Source organism: Camponotus floridanus, unplaced genomic scaffold (assembly GCF_003227725.1).
Source record: "Camponotus floridanus strain SB8 unplaced genomic scaffold, Cflo_v7.5 scaffold127, whole genome shotgun sequence".
In the NCBI taxonomy this organism is placed as follows: Eukaryota; Metazoa; Arthropoda; class Insecta; order Hymenoptera; family Formicidae; genus Camponotus; species Camponotus floridanus.
Window position 1 is genome coordinate 230,840 of NW_020229245.1, and position 15,691 is coordinate 246,530.

A 15,691-nucleotide genomic window follows, 5' to 3' on the forward strand; every position below is an offset into this window, starting at 1 on the left:
TATATTTTAAGACTATTATCAAGAATATATTCTTTGTTGAAGAAAACTATTACTTAAAAGAAGAAAAATAAACTGAGTAATCGCTTTTCTTGGCAGTAGAATGATATTTTTCTCTGTGTAGAGATTGCAGATGTAGATGTAGATTGTAGATTGTAGATAAATTCGTTGCCTTAAAATGGATGAGCTAGGATGGATTACATTAAATAAATTAAATTAAATAATTAAATTAAATTAATTAAATTAAATAATTTTAATAAGTTCTTTCGAACTTATGCTTTACATCTATTATGAAAATATATTGAAAATATATTGAAATATTAATTAAAAAAAGAAGAGATCAAGAAAAAATTTTTTTGTAAAGATTTTGTCTAATTTATTAAATAAAGGACACCCATTAACAATTATTAATTTTATCAATTTTTGATGCTAATTTATTCTTATAATATGTACTTATTTTCTAATTATTCATAGCTCATTCATCGTAGAATTTGTTTGTAGATATTGTTTTTAAACTTTACTTTAACTTAATATAAAGCCAAATGATTAATTAATTAAATAATTTGTAATATGATAAATATACACACATTAATTATACACTTTATAAAATATAATTATAAAATATAATTTATAGAAATTTGTAGTAATTTGGCTTTATTTCAGTTAAAATAAAGTTATATTCAGTATTTAACGAGCGATCATGAAATCGAACGATTATCACTAAATGAGCGTAAATATTTCACGCTCTTTTGCCGGTAATTATCCGGCAAAAGAAGGAGTAATTACCTCCTTCTTCGATCTTTGATTAGAGATCGAGAAAGAAAGTGGCCAGGATCAATGAAAGGTAAATTCAACTGACCTGAAGAGTACGGTTAGGGTATGTGGTTAGGGCACCCGGTTAGGGCACGCGGTTAGGGCATGTGACTAAAATATATATAATCAAAATAAAATAAAGATAGAAAGGCGAAACCACTGCGCTGAGATGGACGTTGCGTATAAAAAGATAAAAAATAGACTTATCAGCTTTCAAATATATAATGCAATTGCAAGAATGCTATTTGTGAAAATAAAATAATAGAATTAGGTGTCATGATCAATAATTAACTATATATTCTTATTGACAAAGGCAGACAAATGAAGTCATTATAAAGTAACATGGAAAATTATTCGCAAAAGTAAAACGCTGACAATATATATACATGATTATATATACATGAAATACAAAATATATATACAAAATATATATACATGATAGGTAAGGTGAGGTGATTATTAGAGATAGGTTCCTCAAATCTCGAATAATTTTAGTTAATCAGGAAGTAGGGTTGTTAAGGCTATTTAGGTCAAATCATTAGAATTTTTTTATTGATATTAGGGTTGATAAAGCTCCAAGATCATTAAAATTCTATAATATAAGTAGGATTGTTAGAGCTATTAAAATTATTCTAAAAGAATCCTTTAATAATAGGATTGTTAGGACTATTAAGTAATATTCATTCTTTCTTTTAATGTTTCAATAATCCTAATTAAAATTATTTTAATTAAGTTGAGTTTATTTTTAAAAACGTTGTAAAAATAAATATAACATGTTTTAAAAATAAAAATGTTTTAAAAATGAAATTTAAATTATCAAAATTCTTCAGAAATATTAAAGAAATTGCATAATTATTAACGTTTAAGAAATAACATAACATAACATGTTATATTTTATTTATAAACCTTATTATAAACCTTAAAAATATATGTGTATTAAATCAAATATAATATTAAATCCAAAATTAATTCTATCAATATCAAATTATTATATCAATGTTATTAAATATTTGAATAAATCGAATATTATTATTTGATATTTATATAGCATCATAAATTTGTAAATTGTAAATTGTAAATTATAAATAGTTATAATTGTATTTTAATTATAATCTAACATTGATATTTTAATTGTAAAATACATCAATTTATATACATAAGTGTCTTGTTATACTCTGGTGCTACCGACATTTCGTGCACATAGCACAGAACGAAACCAGAAATTGTGCACATTATATATTACCCTCTGAGAACATTCATGGACATTGGTTTTGTAGTTCATATCCACGTTTTCAATGTTCATAGAGGGAGTATCGCTTTCAGGGATCACCGAAAAGCAGGCCATGACATTTCTCAGTCTTCTCTCTGCTAGCAATTTCTACTGAATTTTTATAGCGATTTGTCAAGTAAATCCACTTAAATTGACAATTTTGGGAAACTGTGATCTTAATTAAAATAAGTATCATACGCACGATTATGTTGATTTTTGAATAATCTTATCGTAAAAACATGTCTAAGACAAGAGCAATTCCGCATAACCTTGTTCAATGGGACCAGAGTGACAATCCTTTGGCCCCATTGACAGTATGTCAAAAGGACTGCTTAACGAATCTAGAGGATGCGATATCTTCGTACTTCCCCTCATCGAATCTGCAAAGCAATGTAATCCATAGCGATGAAGAGAAATTGCAAAAGGATCCCCAGGAAAACATTCTTCCGATAGAAAGGTATCAGGAGTTACTTCAGCGTTACTTGTCCTTGGAGAGGAAATACATGTCCATGTATGATATGAAGTACAATCGTTACCTCGAGGAGCTGAAATCAAGGAGGTCTGAGTGCCACGAGGTTTGTTGCCAGATAGAGAAGGCGTTGGATGACTTTTCTGCGCTCTATAAACAGTATAACGAGGTTTCTGCCAAAACCACTTCTCTGTACGACGCTAGCGAGCAGCTTATTTCTGATCAGAAGCAGCTGAACGCCACGATTGACAGTATTACGGAATATGTTAAGTATTTCAAGGAGATCAATATGATCACAGAAAAGCTGGATGCACCCACATTGTTGATTAATAGCGAAATGTTTTTCTCTATATTAGACAAAATTGATACGAATATAGATTTCATGCAGAGTAATTCGTCGTACAGCGAAAGTGGAGTTTACTTGGTACGATACAGGCATTGCCAGTCGAAAGCAATCACGTTGATACAGAATTATATTTTTAATCTATTTTCTAAAACCACAGAGAGCATTTTAAATTTGAAGGACGGTGAGAGCTCGGGAAATCCAGACACAGCGCTCGCTTTATTCTATGGTAGATTTCAGACAATTTTGTCCAAGACAAAACCAGTCATTGAGCAGATTGAAAGCAAATCGTATAAGAGGCAAGAGTATGACAGTCTGTTGCTCGAGTGTCATCAGTATTATTGGAGTCAGCGAGGTTTAGTGTTGGGCGCAAGTATACAAAAGTCTTTGAATTCTGTCAGAGAGAAATACAACGGTGACCACTGTAGCTTGGTACGACACTCTTGTGCGCTGCTTTTGCACGCATCCATAGATGAACATAAACTCTTTTATGAATTTTTTTCGAAGCAATCGAGCGGGCTGACCGCCTATTTGGAGAGTTTGTGCACATCGCTGTATGATGCATTACGACCTTTTATAATTCACATCAATCATCTCGAGACATTGGCAGAAATCTGCTGTATTTTACGAATAGAAATGCTGGACGAATATGTACAAAATAATTTTGAACCATTGGAAGGCTTTGGAAACATATGCTTGCAACTGTTACACGATGTGCAGGAGAGATTGGTATTTCGTGCACACTTATATTTGCAGTCTGACGTGTTGAACTACAATCCTTCGTCAGGAGACTTGGCGTATCCAGAAAAATTGAAGATGATGGAGGACATAGCGGAGTCGATTAGAGAAGAGACTCGCCAGACTCGCATGAAGAAGATTTCAGTGTCATCAGCTGACAGTTCTGTCCTAGAACCAGTCTCTAGGAATCATATAGTCATCGATTCCATTTATCAAAAGACACACATGGGAAGTTCTCCAGCAGACTTACATGCCATGTGGTATCCCACGGTTCGCAGGACTCTGGTGTGTTTGTCAAGGCTTTATCGCTGCGTGGATAGGTCTGTATTCCAGTCGTTGAGCCAGGAGGCAATTTCCCTTTGTGTCCAAAGCATCGAGAATGCCAGGCAAGAAATTGAGAAGAGAGCGAGCACTCTGGACGCGGAATTGTTTCAGATAAAACACTTGCTGATCCTTAGAGAGCAGATTGCACCGTTTCAAGTTGACTTTACTATCAAGGAATATAGTTTGGACTTTTCCAAAGTGAAGACCGCTGCGTTTGGGCTGCTTGAGAAAAGTTCCAGGCTCTTCACTTTATCGAACAATGCATTGTTACAGTTTCTCTTGGAAGGTGCACCACAGATGAAAGAACAGCTCATCGATTCGAGAAAACATGTGGATGCAAAGTTAAAGTTTACATGTCAACAATTGATACAACACGCAACTTATTTATTGATTAGTCCCATTATCAAGTTGTTGGAAAAGGACAGATTGCACGATGTAAATTCCAGTCAGGAAAATTCACTAGGAAATGCAAAGGAAGTGGCAGATATAATAGTTGATGTTTTAAGGATAATCAAGTTTAAATGTCCCGAGATACAACAATCGATGCAGTTATATTTGGCTAATAAAGAAACTGAATTTATTTTATTTAAACCTGTAAAAAATAACATTTGTGCCGCGTTTACGCAATTGCATCAAATATTGAATAAGTATTATAATGCGGAAGAGCTTTTGTTGATTGCATGTCCTTTACCAGAACAAATTTCTGTCATGTTGAGTTCAACAACTCTAGTTCAAGGAAAATTAAATCGAGAATCGCAATCAACTCTGAAAAGATCACAGTCGATTACTAAACAAGAAGTTTAAATTGCAAGATTTATTTTTTACTTTTCAAAATTATATAGATTATTGGACAGAATAGTGAGTTAGTTGTAATAGTTATGAGTTAGTTGTAATAAAACGAACAGGAATAAAAATTTTATATGCGAGATGTAATTGTTCATACAAATGTAAAAATATCTTATAAGTAAAATGGCTAATAAGTAAAAAATAAAAGTATACTTGTGAAACAAAATTGATAAATTTTAGAATTAAATCAAATAGACAGATTTTGAGAGAGAGAGAGAGAGAGAGAGAAAGAGAGAGAGAGAGAGAGAGAGAGAGAGAGAGATGCATTAATTTTCATGTGTAAAATATATATTTCACATTTGTATATTTCACAATACGTCATTTCATAATTCTATAAATAAAATTAACGTAAAGAGATTTTGATATATTATTATTAGAGTAAATTAAAAATTCACTAAAAATAAAATTTGAAAGTAAATTAAATCTTTACTATTTATGAAAAAAAATACAATAAAATCAAAGTGTATTTTAAATATTTTAATTCTGTTTTTAAAAACAAAACTATGATTTACTTATTTTATTATCATCACTAGAATATAATATTTTTATTTTTATTATTGTTGTGTTTAATTTTTATCATTGCATTTTATAATATATACAATTACATATAATTTCTAGAAAATTTTTACGATAGTTTTACGAAAAGTTTCACATTTTATGTAAATAATAACTCTAAATTTTTAAATAACTACGTTTTTGAAATTGTATAAATATTAGTTATAAAAATATATAGTATTTAAAAATTTAGAAAAGTAATTCCATGAAAATGTGGAAAATATTGTAAAGAGTTAACAGTAGAGAGTAAAATTATAATCTCTTTTGACAAGAAATATATATGTAACAATTTAATTCTTACATTTATACAGTACAAACATATATAATAATATTCAAATTATTATAATACTCGACATTTATGATGCCACTGCATTTTTTTGAAATGATGTATATTTACTGAAACATACACATTTAAAATACATTAATATATTAAAAATATAATAGGAGTGTATTGTTTTATTTAAAAAGAATCGAATTTAGAAGAAAAGTACATTGAAACAATATTAATTCCTATAAATCAAGAGATAGAAATAGATTATCAATTTCATTAAATTCATGTAAATTCATGTAAATTACTTGAATATTGACTGAATACATTAAATTCCACAAAATTTGTTTCTTGATAAAAGTTGTATAACGGAATAAAAGGATTTTATAAAACCATATATTTTTATACAAAGGGGAAAATATTAAAAATATGTTCAAAACTTTATGACACAAATTTCATACGCATATATAAAATAAACGAAAAAGTCTAATATACACAAAATGCCATGAATACCATGAATTTTTGAACATTCTGTATATTTGATGAGTCTCATTTTTGATACTTACTCTGCCGTTTATGTTTTTGTGTACGTTTGAATTATAACACATTCGAGGTATGAAACAAAAATACGTGAGAATACAGAGCGTCAGTGCTACAATCAACATAAACCACAATGTCCAAAATAGTAATAAGCGGAACTTCATCCAAAAAGGACTAGAAACGTAATAATATTTCAGAGTTTCTTTATTATCTAAAATAAGAGAACGATATAATATATTTTAATGCACCCAATATTATTTTTAAAAAAGTCCATTATATTTTTATTTTATATATATGTATACATATTTATATATCTCTCGTTATCAAATATTTATAAAGTATTTAATGCTATTTTAAAATAAGTTACAAATAATTTAAAATAATTTACAAATAAATTTACAGATCATTTAAAATAATTTGCAAATAAAAGATATACGATGTTTGGTATCTTTTAAATTAATTAATTAATTAATTTCTCACAAATTAGGGAGTTATACAGATTAAGAATTACTCGTTTTATTGTTTCTGAGAGAGAAAGAGAAATTTAATTGGATAGTATCACGAAACTTTACGAACCTCGGATATGTTTCCTTTCCATTTTATCGATAATAATAAGAGGGATGGTGTCATAAACCAGGTTTCTCTGAGCAAAAGTGGATTTTTCTTGTAGCTTCATTTTAATATTTTCCTTGATATACACAGTAACACAATAACAGAGAACTCTCTTAGAAATCTTCAAATGCTTTTAATTGAACCTCTTTATTTTGCTTTTTTTCGATATTTATGAGCCTCTCGACATAAATATCGTTGTTTTTGCAAAAATTTCAGGTCGAATTATGTGAGAGAATTATTTGCGTAAATGATAGTATGAATAAAGATAGCGGTATATGCAAAAGATAAGCAGCAAGAGTATGAAAAAACCGTTATTAATTAACTGTACATTATTGTAGCCATCCGGAATTATCTGTCATTTATTCTTATTGAACGAATATATATATACTGATAATTGGAATATACAGATAATTGGATTACATACGTATAAATGGAGCAATCAATTCTTAGGGTCAAGCTCACTTTTTTTCGATAACACTAAATATAACATTAAAAGTCATCTGTCAGCGGATTGTAAAATTTACAGAAAGACGCAATTTAAAATACAATATTTTTTTATATTTTTTCGCGTTAATCATTATAAATTACACTACACTTTACATTCTGAAATCTGCTGGAGCTGGATTTTTTCTTTTCAGAGATTTAATTTAAATACAATTTAATTTAAATACATAGATATCGATTCGACGTCTTTGTAAAGAATAGATCACTAAGCATATTTATTGCATAAATATCATTATTATAAACACGCGTTTGTTATGCACCTGATGGCCTCGAATGATTTCCAGGAATATTTGCTTATTGTTAGGTTTTTTTAGTTCATGTAAATCACCATTTATCATTTAAAGTAGTTTCTGCTTTGCATTATTATTGACAATGATAGATGATTTTTTTTATTATTTTCAATTCGAATCACTTTCCATTCAGAGAGATTCATAAGCTACTAAGGATTAAACTGTTAATTATAACAAAATGAATTTTAATTAAATTATATGCATGTTTCAATTTATTAGAAGTTTTGGATTATATTACATTTATTAGATAATAGTTTTTATCAATATCTATCATTATCAATATCTTATCTTACTTAAGTATCGTGACCTATATACCTAATATTTTTTTATATAATGATTAATTTCTCCTTAATAAATATATAAAGATGTTGAAAAATCAATATGATATTATTAATAATTCTTAAATTATAAATGATTTAAAATATGTAGCATTTTTGTGAATTAATTTTATAAGTGTAATAAACATATGTAGAGAATTTTTTAAAACTTTTAAGAATTAGATAAAGAGGATTTCTTGAACTCTTCAGAATTAATTATAAAAATTTATAAAGCAGATGAATATTTTTTTCGATATTTTTTTAAAAAAAAAGTTTCCAAATTGAATTGTTTATAAGTGAGAGATAAGTGATCTGGAATGCTGAATCTAAAACACTATGTCAAGAATCTGATTAGCGTCTTGTATGTATATATTTAGTCTATTTTTATTATATACATTTTTATTTTTTGCTTATATTAATTATAAAATTTGTGCTATTACAATTATAATGGCACTTATTATTATTTGAAATATAGGTGTAGAATTTGACGCTGCATTATCAGATTCTGTTCCATTTTGCGTCGTGCTTTCAGTAGAATTGGTTGTCTCGGTTATGGAAGATGTATCGTTTCTTGCCGCTAAAATAATATTTATAATGATTGATATATATACTGACTATATTGATAAGACCTGTAATTACTGTCATTTTAACGAGACTGATAAATGATATATGATTGTGTGATTAATTAAAAAGTACGCACTTGTGCTGGATTCAGTCGAAGTCTGTTCATTTTCTTTTTGACCTCTTAAAACAAATGCGGCGTTTGCCGTTAATACAAAATTATCCCGTGGAACACCATTTCTAAAAACATATGTTAATTTACAAAGTAATTCGCGAAAACCGAATAAAATAATTGAGACAGATTATTATTATTATACATATATGCAATACAGGATGAATCAGAGAAAGAAGGAGGAAAAACTGTAATATTATACAACAAAAAAATAATTCTTCGTAAAAATAAAAGTAAAAAAAATATTAAAATTTAAATATTAAAATTACTTAATATTTCTAAAATTTATCTGAAAAAAATTGATAACTTATTTACGTTTAAATTTGTCATAAAATTTATTAAATGCAATATTTTTATAAAAAAAAGTTAATTTTAGATTGGCTAAAAATTAATTTATTTTTAATTATTTTAATAAAACTTATAAAATGTATTATTTTTTAATAGGAGAGATTGATTTTAAAATGTAGAAATTATTTAGCAGTATTTGTACATTATGTAATGAAACTTACGTGTTGCGAATTGCATTGCTAGAAGCTACAACAATCTCTAAAGTTTCATCTAAATTAGGATATACAGAGGTCAGATTAATCTTCTCTCGCCGCAAACCCAAATTAATTACAATAATGTATAGCTCTTCTGGATAATTTTCCAAGAATCTAATTGTTAATCACAAAAATAATTAACAATAATTGCAGTATTTTAAATGAATTTTGTAAATTTTTATATAATTTACATGCATATACAAAGAATATAAATTTTTGAAAAAAATTTTAAATAAAATTTAGAGAAATAAAATAGCTTATAAATAATATATATAATTTCGAAAAAATAAAATTATTTATGTTAATAATGCACATTATATATATTTCTCTAACCTTTTTAACAGCAACACGTGATCATTGTTCAAACTTTTAAGCTCATAAGCTCCATTTCTAAAAACTGGTTTCTTTCTCAGAATAGCCAGTTCTTTATACGTCTTTAAATTACTCTGGCTTTTATTTTGTTGCATTTCCACATTGTTGATATAATCATAAACAGGGAGATACGTAGTTATATTTTTTGAGAAACCAGCTGAAATTTCAGAATTCCATTGCATGGGAGTTCTCGCTGGATCCCTCGAGAAATGTTCATAGTTGTTTATGCCTCTGGCACATCCCATGGGATCGATGGTTTCGTCCCAACTTATCTTCGTATCCAACATGGCTATTTCTTCGCCATAATATGTATATGCTTGTCCAGGTAAAAGCAAACTAAGCATATGAAGGCCGTCAACTCGATTGAAACCGATTCTCGAGGCTACTCTCGAATTATCATGATTTGAAAGCTGCATTGTAAAAAATAGTTACACATAAATAACATCAAAAACCTACATCAAATTAATATTTATATGTTTTTTAAATTATATTAATGCAGTAAAAAATAAATATACAAATCTTTTAAATATCTAATAATATAATACAAGAATAAAAATAAAATAATTTCAAATGTTGTCTTTAATTCTAATAAAATTATTTTTAATTCAGTGCTTATTCTTACCACCCAATTGGTATTAGAATTTTCTGGAAGAAGTTCGATCCATTCATCCGAGATACGTTTGATATCACTAGCACTACTGCTATTACGAATTTGTGTAATAAATTTAAAATTGAAAGGTAGAATTCCTTTGTGCGTGCTATTTCCATAATATGCTATTAAATTATCGTCAGTAATATCATATGATTCCGCGATTAACAACCTAATAATTATAATTATCAAATCATGAGTTTCATATTAAATTATTAAAATTAATATACTGAAGTAAAGATTAATATATTGAAATTCTTTTTTATATGTAAACATAATGCACATGTAGTGTTATAATAATATGATATATTAACAATAATAACTGGTCTTGAAAATATTTAATATATCATACTTTGATGTTTTATTATGGATCGATACCCAATCATCGATGTATTTACGAAATGTATAAAGAAGAGCAGTGCTCTCGGAAAGACCAAAGGTATAAATGCCTTTTTTGGATTCATTTTTTAAGGCTTCGTCCTCGAAAAAATACGGTACCGCGTTAATTACAAAACCATCAACCTCTCTTTTTAACCAAAAGTCAAATATGTCCTATTCACAAAAATTAATTATTTATGACAAAAAATAAATGTTACAGTCTTCGCTTATTTTTTAAAATAAAAATTGAAAAGGTATACATCTTAATTATTGATTAATGATGAATTATTGATGAATTTATATATTAATATATTAATAATTTATATATTAATATATTATTTAATATATTAATATAAGTCATATACATATTGATTAAATATTTCTTTAATTTAAAACAAAAAAAGTAATACTAATTTTTTTGCTTTTTAATATTTCTTAAATTTATTGGAATTATTAATTAATAATAAGTTGTTTTGGATTTAAAAAACTTTATCTTACTAAATTATTTAAAAAATTATAATTTGTTCTAAAAAAATTAAAACTTTATATTTTAACTTTTTATTCTTGTCAGTATTCTTTTCAATTTTTATCGCAATTTTTAATTTAGATGTATGCAATTTTTAAATTTAAAAATATAAAAAATATTCTGTTATTTATATATTAAATAAACATATTACCATCAATTCTTCGATCACTTTCTCGTTTCTTAAATTAAGATCCGGTTGAGAATCATGAAACTTATGATAGTACCATTGTTGTCTTTCCTTATGCCATGTCCATGCAGATCCTTCACTATCGTCGTATGCGCTTATCTATAAAAAAAATAATAAAAAAAATATTTTTCTTTTAAATAAAATATATATTTCCTTTAATGTTGTTTATAAATTGGATGTCAATAATTAAAAAAAAATTTATCGTAAAAAGTTTATCGTGTAAAAATATATCAAGAAATTCATGCATAATTCGACTTTAAACATTTTACTATTACTAGCTTCTGTTGTATAAAAAAATTCTAAGTTTGCTTAAAAAAATTGTTGGAATAACACTATATCAATAAAACAATAAAACAATAAAACTGGCAAAAATATACCCAGTTATTCGGTGGAATATTTGTGCCATTTTTATCAATTCTGCCATCAGTCCAAATATAATAGTCAGTGTACGGCTCAATATTTTGTGCCGACATTTGAAACCATTCGTGTTGATCGCTGGAATGATTTGGAATGATATCTAGAATGACTCTTAATCCTATAAGAAATTAACAGTAAAGTCATTAAATATAATATAAAATCATTAAATATAATAAAAATTATAAGAATAAAAATTAAAAGAATAAAAATTAAAATACAAAGTTATACTTAAATATAAAGTTTTTAAATTTAAATATAAAATGAAAATTAAAATACAAGTTATACTTTAACTTTTATAGTTTAATAATAACCATCAATTTTTACATGAAAATTAATTCAAATGAAAATGTTTTACATAAAAGTTTTTCAAACTGAAAAAACTTTCAGATTTACTTTCATTATTATAAAATACGTGTAAAATATAAAAGAGATTTAAATTATCAAGAATCAGAACAGTATCTTTGTTTCTAAAAATAAATGACAATAAAATTGGAAAAATCATAAGATTTTAATTGTACATTATTCTACCTCGATTGTGTGCTTCTTGTATGAAATTATCGAAAACATTTAAATCCCCGAAAAGAGGATGTATGTCCGTATAATTAGAGACATCATATCCTGAATCGATCAATGGCGACGGGTAAATAGGATTTAACCAAATTGTCTCGATTCCGAGATTGTTGAGATAATCGAGTCGATTAATAATACCTGCGAATTAATTGTTTGCTGAATTAATTAAAGCTATATTTAGCAATATACGCATTAAAATATTTTTATAGTGTATTATATATACGTTAATGTATATGAATATATCAATAATATCTTATAGAGTTATATATGACCGATGAAAGCTTAATTTCCGGCTTTAAAGCAATTTGTGTGACCTACCTTTCAGGTCGCCCTCGCCATCGCCATCGCTGTCCTGAAATCCTCTAGGCCAAATCTGATAAACCAACGTAGTTTCCCACCATTTTCTATCCGCAAGCTCCTTGCTATCCACGTCGCTTATCAAAAGTCCTAAAGCGCTTATCAATGCGACGTAGCGTATAAGCGTTAACATGGCGTATTAAATTTGATAAAGCCTCAATCTGCAATTTTCGAGGAGAGGCAAATTGAAAGCTTTATTCGATGTTAGTACGATGATCTCAGACGAAATAAAGCAATCTCAAAATTAGCAATTATTAACTAGTAATTTACTTATAACAAATTTATCGAAAAAATTTGCGCATCTTTACAATATCTGTACGATACAGCTATAGTTTGTATTATATATTATATGTTATAGATTAGATCAGAACTGTAATGAGATTCAGTATAATCTACATTTTTCCGTAGAAGTTTTTTCATAATATTTTATATTTTAATTATATTATTACTAATATTTATTGATAAAAATATATTATTGTTTTATTTGCAATTAAAGTTTGTTCTAGAGAACATACTCTTGCAATGTATTTTTTATTCGAGTATAGAAAAGCAAGTAGTTTATGGATAGAAATGCAAAAATTATGATAAAGATAGAAAACTCGTTAATTATAAATTTAAAAAAAATTATCCATTACAAGAAATACATGATTGAAAACAATAACTTTTTTTTTATATGGACTTTTATATTATTAAAAACAATGAAAATACTTAAAGTTTGTTTCCCCTATTTGCTATAAAATGTTACAAAAATTGATTAGAAAATATTAGAGAATTAGAATTTTTATCATTAGAATTTTTAAGGATACTTACAATGATAAAAATTATAAATTGATATTTAAAATTTGTTTTCTCTATTTACTAGAAAATATTATTAGAATTCTCTATTTATCAGAAAATATTAGAATTAGAATTTTTATTATTAGAATTTTTAAGAAGACTTACAATGATAAAAATATTGACAGTAAAGTATAGAATTTTTAATAATATGTATAAAAATAAAAAAAAAATACTTCTTAAGAGATAATTAAAAATATAGTTAAAAAAAACACATTTTTGAAAAAATATATTCATTTCGTATTAAATTTTATTTGTATTTTACTAAAGATACATCTTAATATTCTTGAATGAGGTAAAAAAAATTAGTTAATTTATCATCCAAATTTATTTGATTTATTGTAATATCACAATACTTATCTCTTCCTGAAGAAACTCACCTGGGACGAGACGATTCTCATTAAACCTGAGCTTTCCTCGATGATTGTTTGCTGATTAATTATACTCCTGCTTGATCACAATCAATTTTAATATTTTACAAATATATTTATCAATATTTAAATGTTTTTCAATACGTCCGACATCGTCTCGTCGTGAACGACGAAAAAATGGTGCGCGAAAACTTCCACAGTCTACACAATAGATAACTATGTTATCGGTGTCGGCAGCCCCGCCTGTCGCTGTCGATGTAGTTATGATTTAGGGTAGGGATATTCAACATCCCTATTCTATCAATCACTCGGCCAAGAACTGATAGTTATATTCTCAAAGAAAAAGTCTTTGTTTATATCCCGATAGCAGCGACGTGCAGATCACATAGTTTGCGTGCAGAACAGAGTGGTAATTCTTTAATATCACATGTATATTGCATCGCGTATCTGCTCTCTTTTTTTTTTATTGTACTTTAAAAATGGGAAGAAAAATAGCGCGACGACTGAATCGTCGTGAAACGTCAAGGGTTAATTCCTGTTTTATCTCTTTTGGCCGCAAAAAAATATTATCATATCTTTGTTTTTTTTGCCCGATTCTCGATATTCGAGAACGTAGTAATGAACGATATCGCATTTCCCGTTGCAACTGTTGTAACGTGATGCGATTGTTGCAGACGCTAGTCGATTTATCGGCTGTGTTAATTATTATTTCGTGATAACGATTTACCAAAAGTAATCAGATTTATTATTTCACATAACGTAGTGTCTACGTTAAAAATACGTTATATGATACAAACATTGATCTCGAATTTGATTGAAAGATTTAAAATCATAATTGAATTTATTTTATCTCTTGATACGTTTTAAGATTAATTTGTAACGTTTGCTTTCGTCATATTTGTTCATTAAAAATATATAAAAGTAAATTTGTCTCCTATCAAATCATTACGATTTATTTAACTTATCTTAATTATTATTAAAAAAATGACATGCTATATGCATTAATTAATCATGCGATGAAAAACAAAGTAATAACGCAGATAAATATATCGATACTTTATTCGAGGAATGAATTGTAAATATATACTTGCTGTAAATATATACATTGTAAATATATACACTGCTATTTTAATTTGAACTAAAGAATCAAGTATAAATCTTCAGTTACTAAATTTTTTAAATTAATTAAATATGTCAATATATGTTTTAATTATAATTGAATTATAATTAATTTATAGTTAATAATAAAATATATAAAATATATAAATTATAGTTTATAAAATTTTCACGTCAGTCATCGTCCTTGAGAGGAAACCGATAGCAAATAACAAATAATACAAGCTAAAATTATGAAATGTATGTAAATATAAATTATGAATTATAGTTATTTTATACATTCCAATATATGATAGATTCCTATATCGGCGAATAGATTAAAAAACTGACACTATCGCCGAATCTTGTGTATAAAATGGAATGTACACGAAAAACTCTTTAATGATAATACAATAATCACCCTACGTGTTGATAACCGTGATCGATATCAGCCAATTTCTTATTTATCGTTTGCGATTCAGAAGCATATGGTATGTGACAAATAATGATGCAATTAATATGAGTGTGTTCACGTACACACGTACAAAATATGAAACATATAAACATAATATTGATCATGTTCCCATATAAACTGGCGCAAGTACCAATAATATTGAAGAATTACGCTCCCTAATTAGGACGCAGTGTACTGTAACAGCATCTAATTACATCAATAATGTTATAACTGGCGATATTATAGCGTTACAATTTTCGACTACATGTGACACATTATCGTTATGGCTTTACAGGTTCCGATTGAGGCAATGTTGAAAA

At 27.0% G+C, this 15,691-nt stretch overlaps 2 protein-coding genes and 1 long non-coding RNA gene across 3 annotated transcripts; 1 reads left to right on the forward strand and 2 right to left on the reverse strand.

Moving 5' to 3' along the window:
- The first annotated feature begins 2,062 nt into the window (after nt 1-2,062).
- LOC105249724 (conserved oligomeric Golgi complex subunit 3) lies at nt 2,063-4,884 on the forward strand. The gene has a single exon (XM_011255399.3). The coding sequence runs from the start codon at nt 2,320-2,322 to the stop codon at nt 4,756-4,758; it is 2,439 nt and encodes an 812-aa protein (XP_011253701.1). The 5' UTR covers nt 2,063-2,319; the 3' UTR covers nt 4,759-4,884.
- An 801-nt stretch (nt 4,885-5,685) lies between these two features.
- LOC105249725 lies at nt 5,686-7,404 on the reverse strand. Its single transcript, XR_889066.3, has 3 exons — nt 6,740-7,404; nt 6,190-6,374; nt 5,686-5,751 (listed from the first exon to the last, which is right to left on the reverse strand). It is a non-coding gene; the product is annotated as an uncharacterized LOC105249725 (long non-coding RNA).
- An 836-nt stretch (nt 7,405-8,240) lies between these two features.
- On the reverse strand, nt 8,241-14,037 carry LOC105257948 (probable maltase). The gene is made up of 11 exons (XM_025405948.1): nt 13,832-14,037; nt 12,579-12,778; nt 12,219-12,398; nt 11,651-11,808; nt 11,238-11,372; nt 10,535-10,734; nt 10,156-10,354; nt 9,495-9,943; nt 9,129-9,275; nt 8,587-8,687; nt 8,241-8,463 (listed from the first exon to the last, which is right to left on the reverse strand). Exons 2-11 carry the CDS (start codon nt 12,748-12,750, stop codon nt 8,306-8,308), a joined length of 1,899 nt encoding a protein of 632 aa, XP_025261733.1. The 5' UTR covers nt 12,751-12,778; nt 13,832-14,037; the 3' UTR covers nt 8,241-8,305.
- Between the last annotated feature and the right edge of the window lie 1,654 nt (nt 14,038-15,691).

Bases quoted from the DNA above. Each gene is read 5' to 3' on its own strand.
- LOC105257948 (XM_025405948.1), bottom strand. From the start codon at position 12,750: ATGTTAACGCTTATACGCTACGTCGCATTGATAAGCGCTTTAGGACTT. The intron at 12,399-12,578 runs GTAGGTCACACA...ATTAATTCGCAG, and splicing joins TGGCGAGGGCGACCTGAAAG to GTATTATTAATCGACTCGAT. The intron at 10,355-10,534 runs GTATGATATATT...TATAATTATTAG, and splicing joins ATCCATAATAAAACATCAAA to GTTGTTAATCGCGGAATCAT.
- LOC105249724 (XM_011255399.3), top strand. From the start codon at position 2,320: ATGTCTAAGACAAGAGCAATTCCGCATAACCTTGTTCAATGGGACCAG.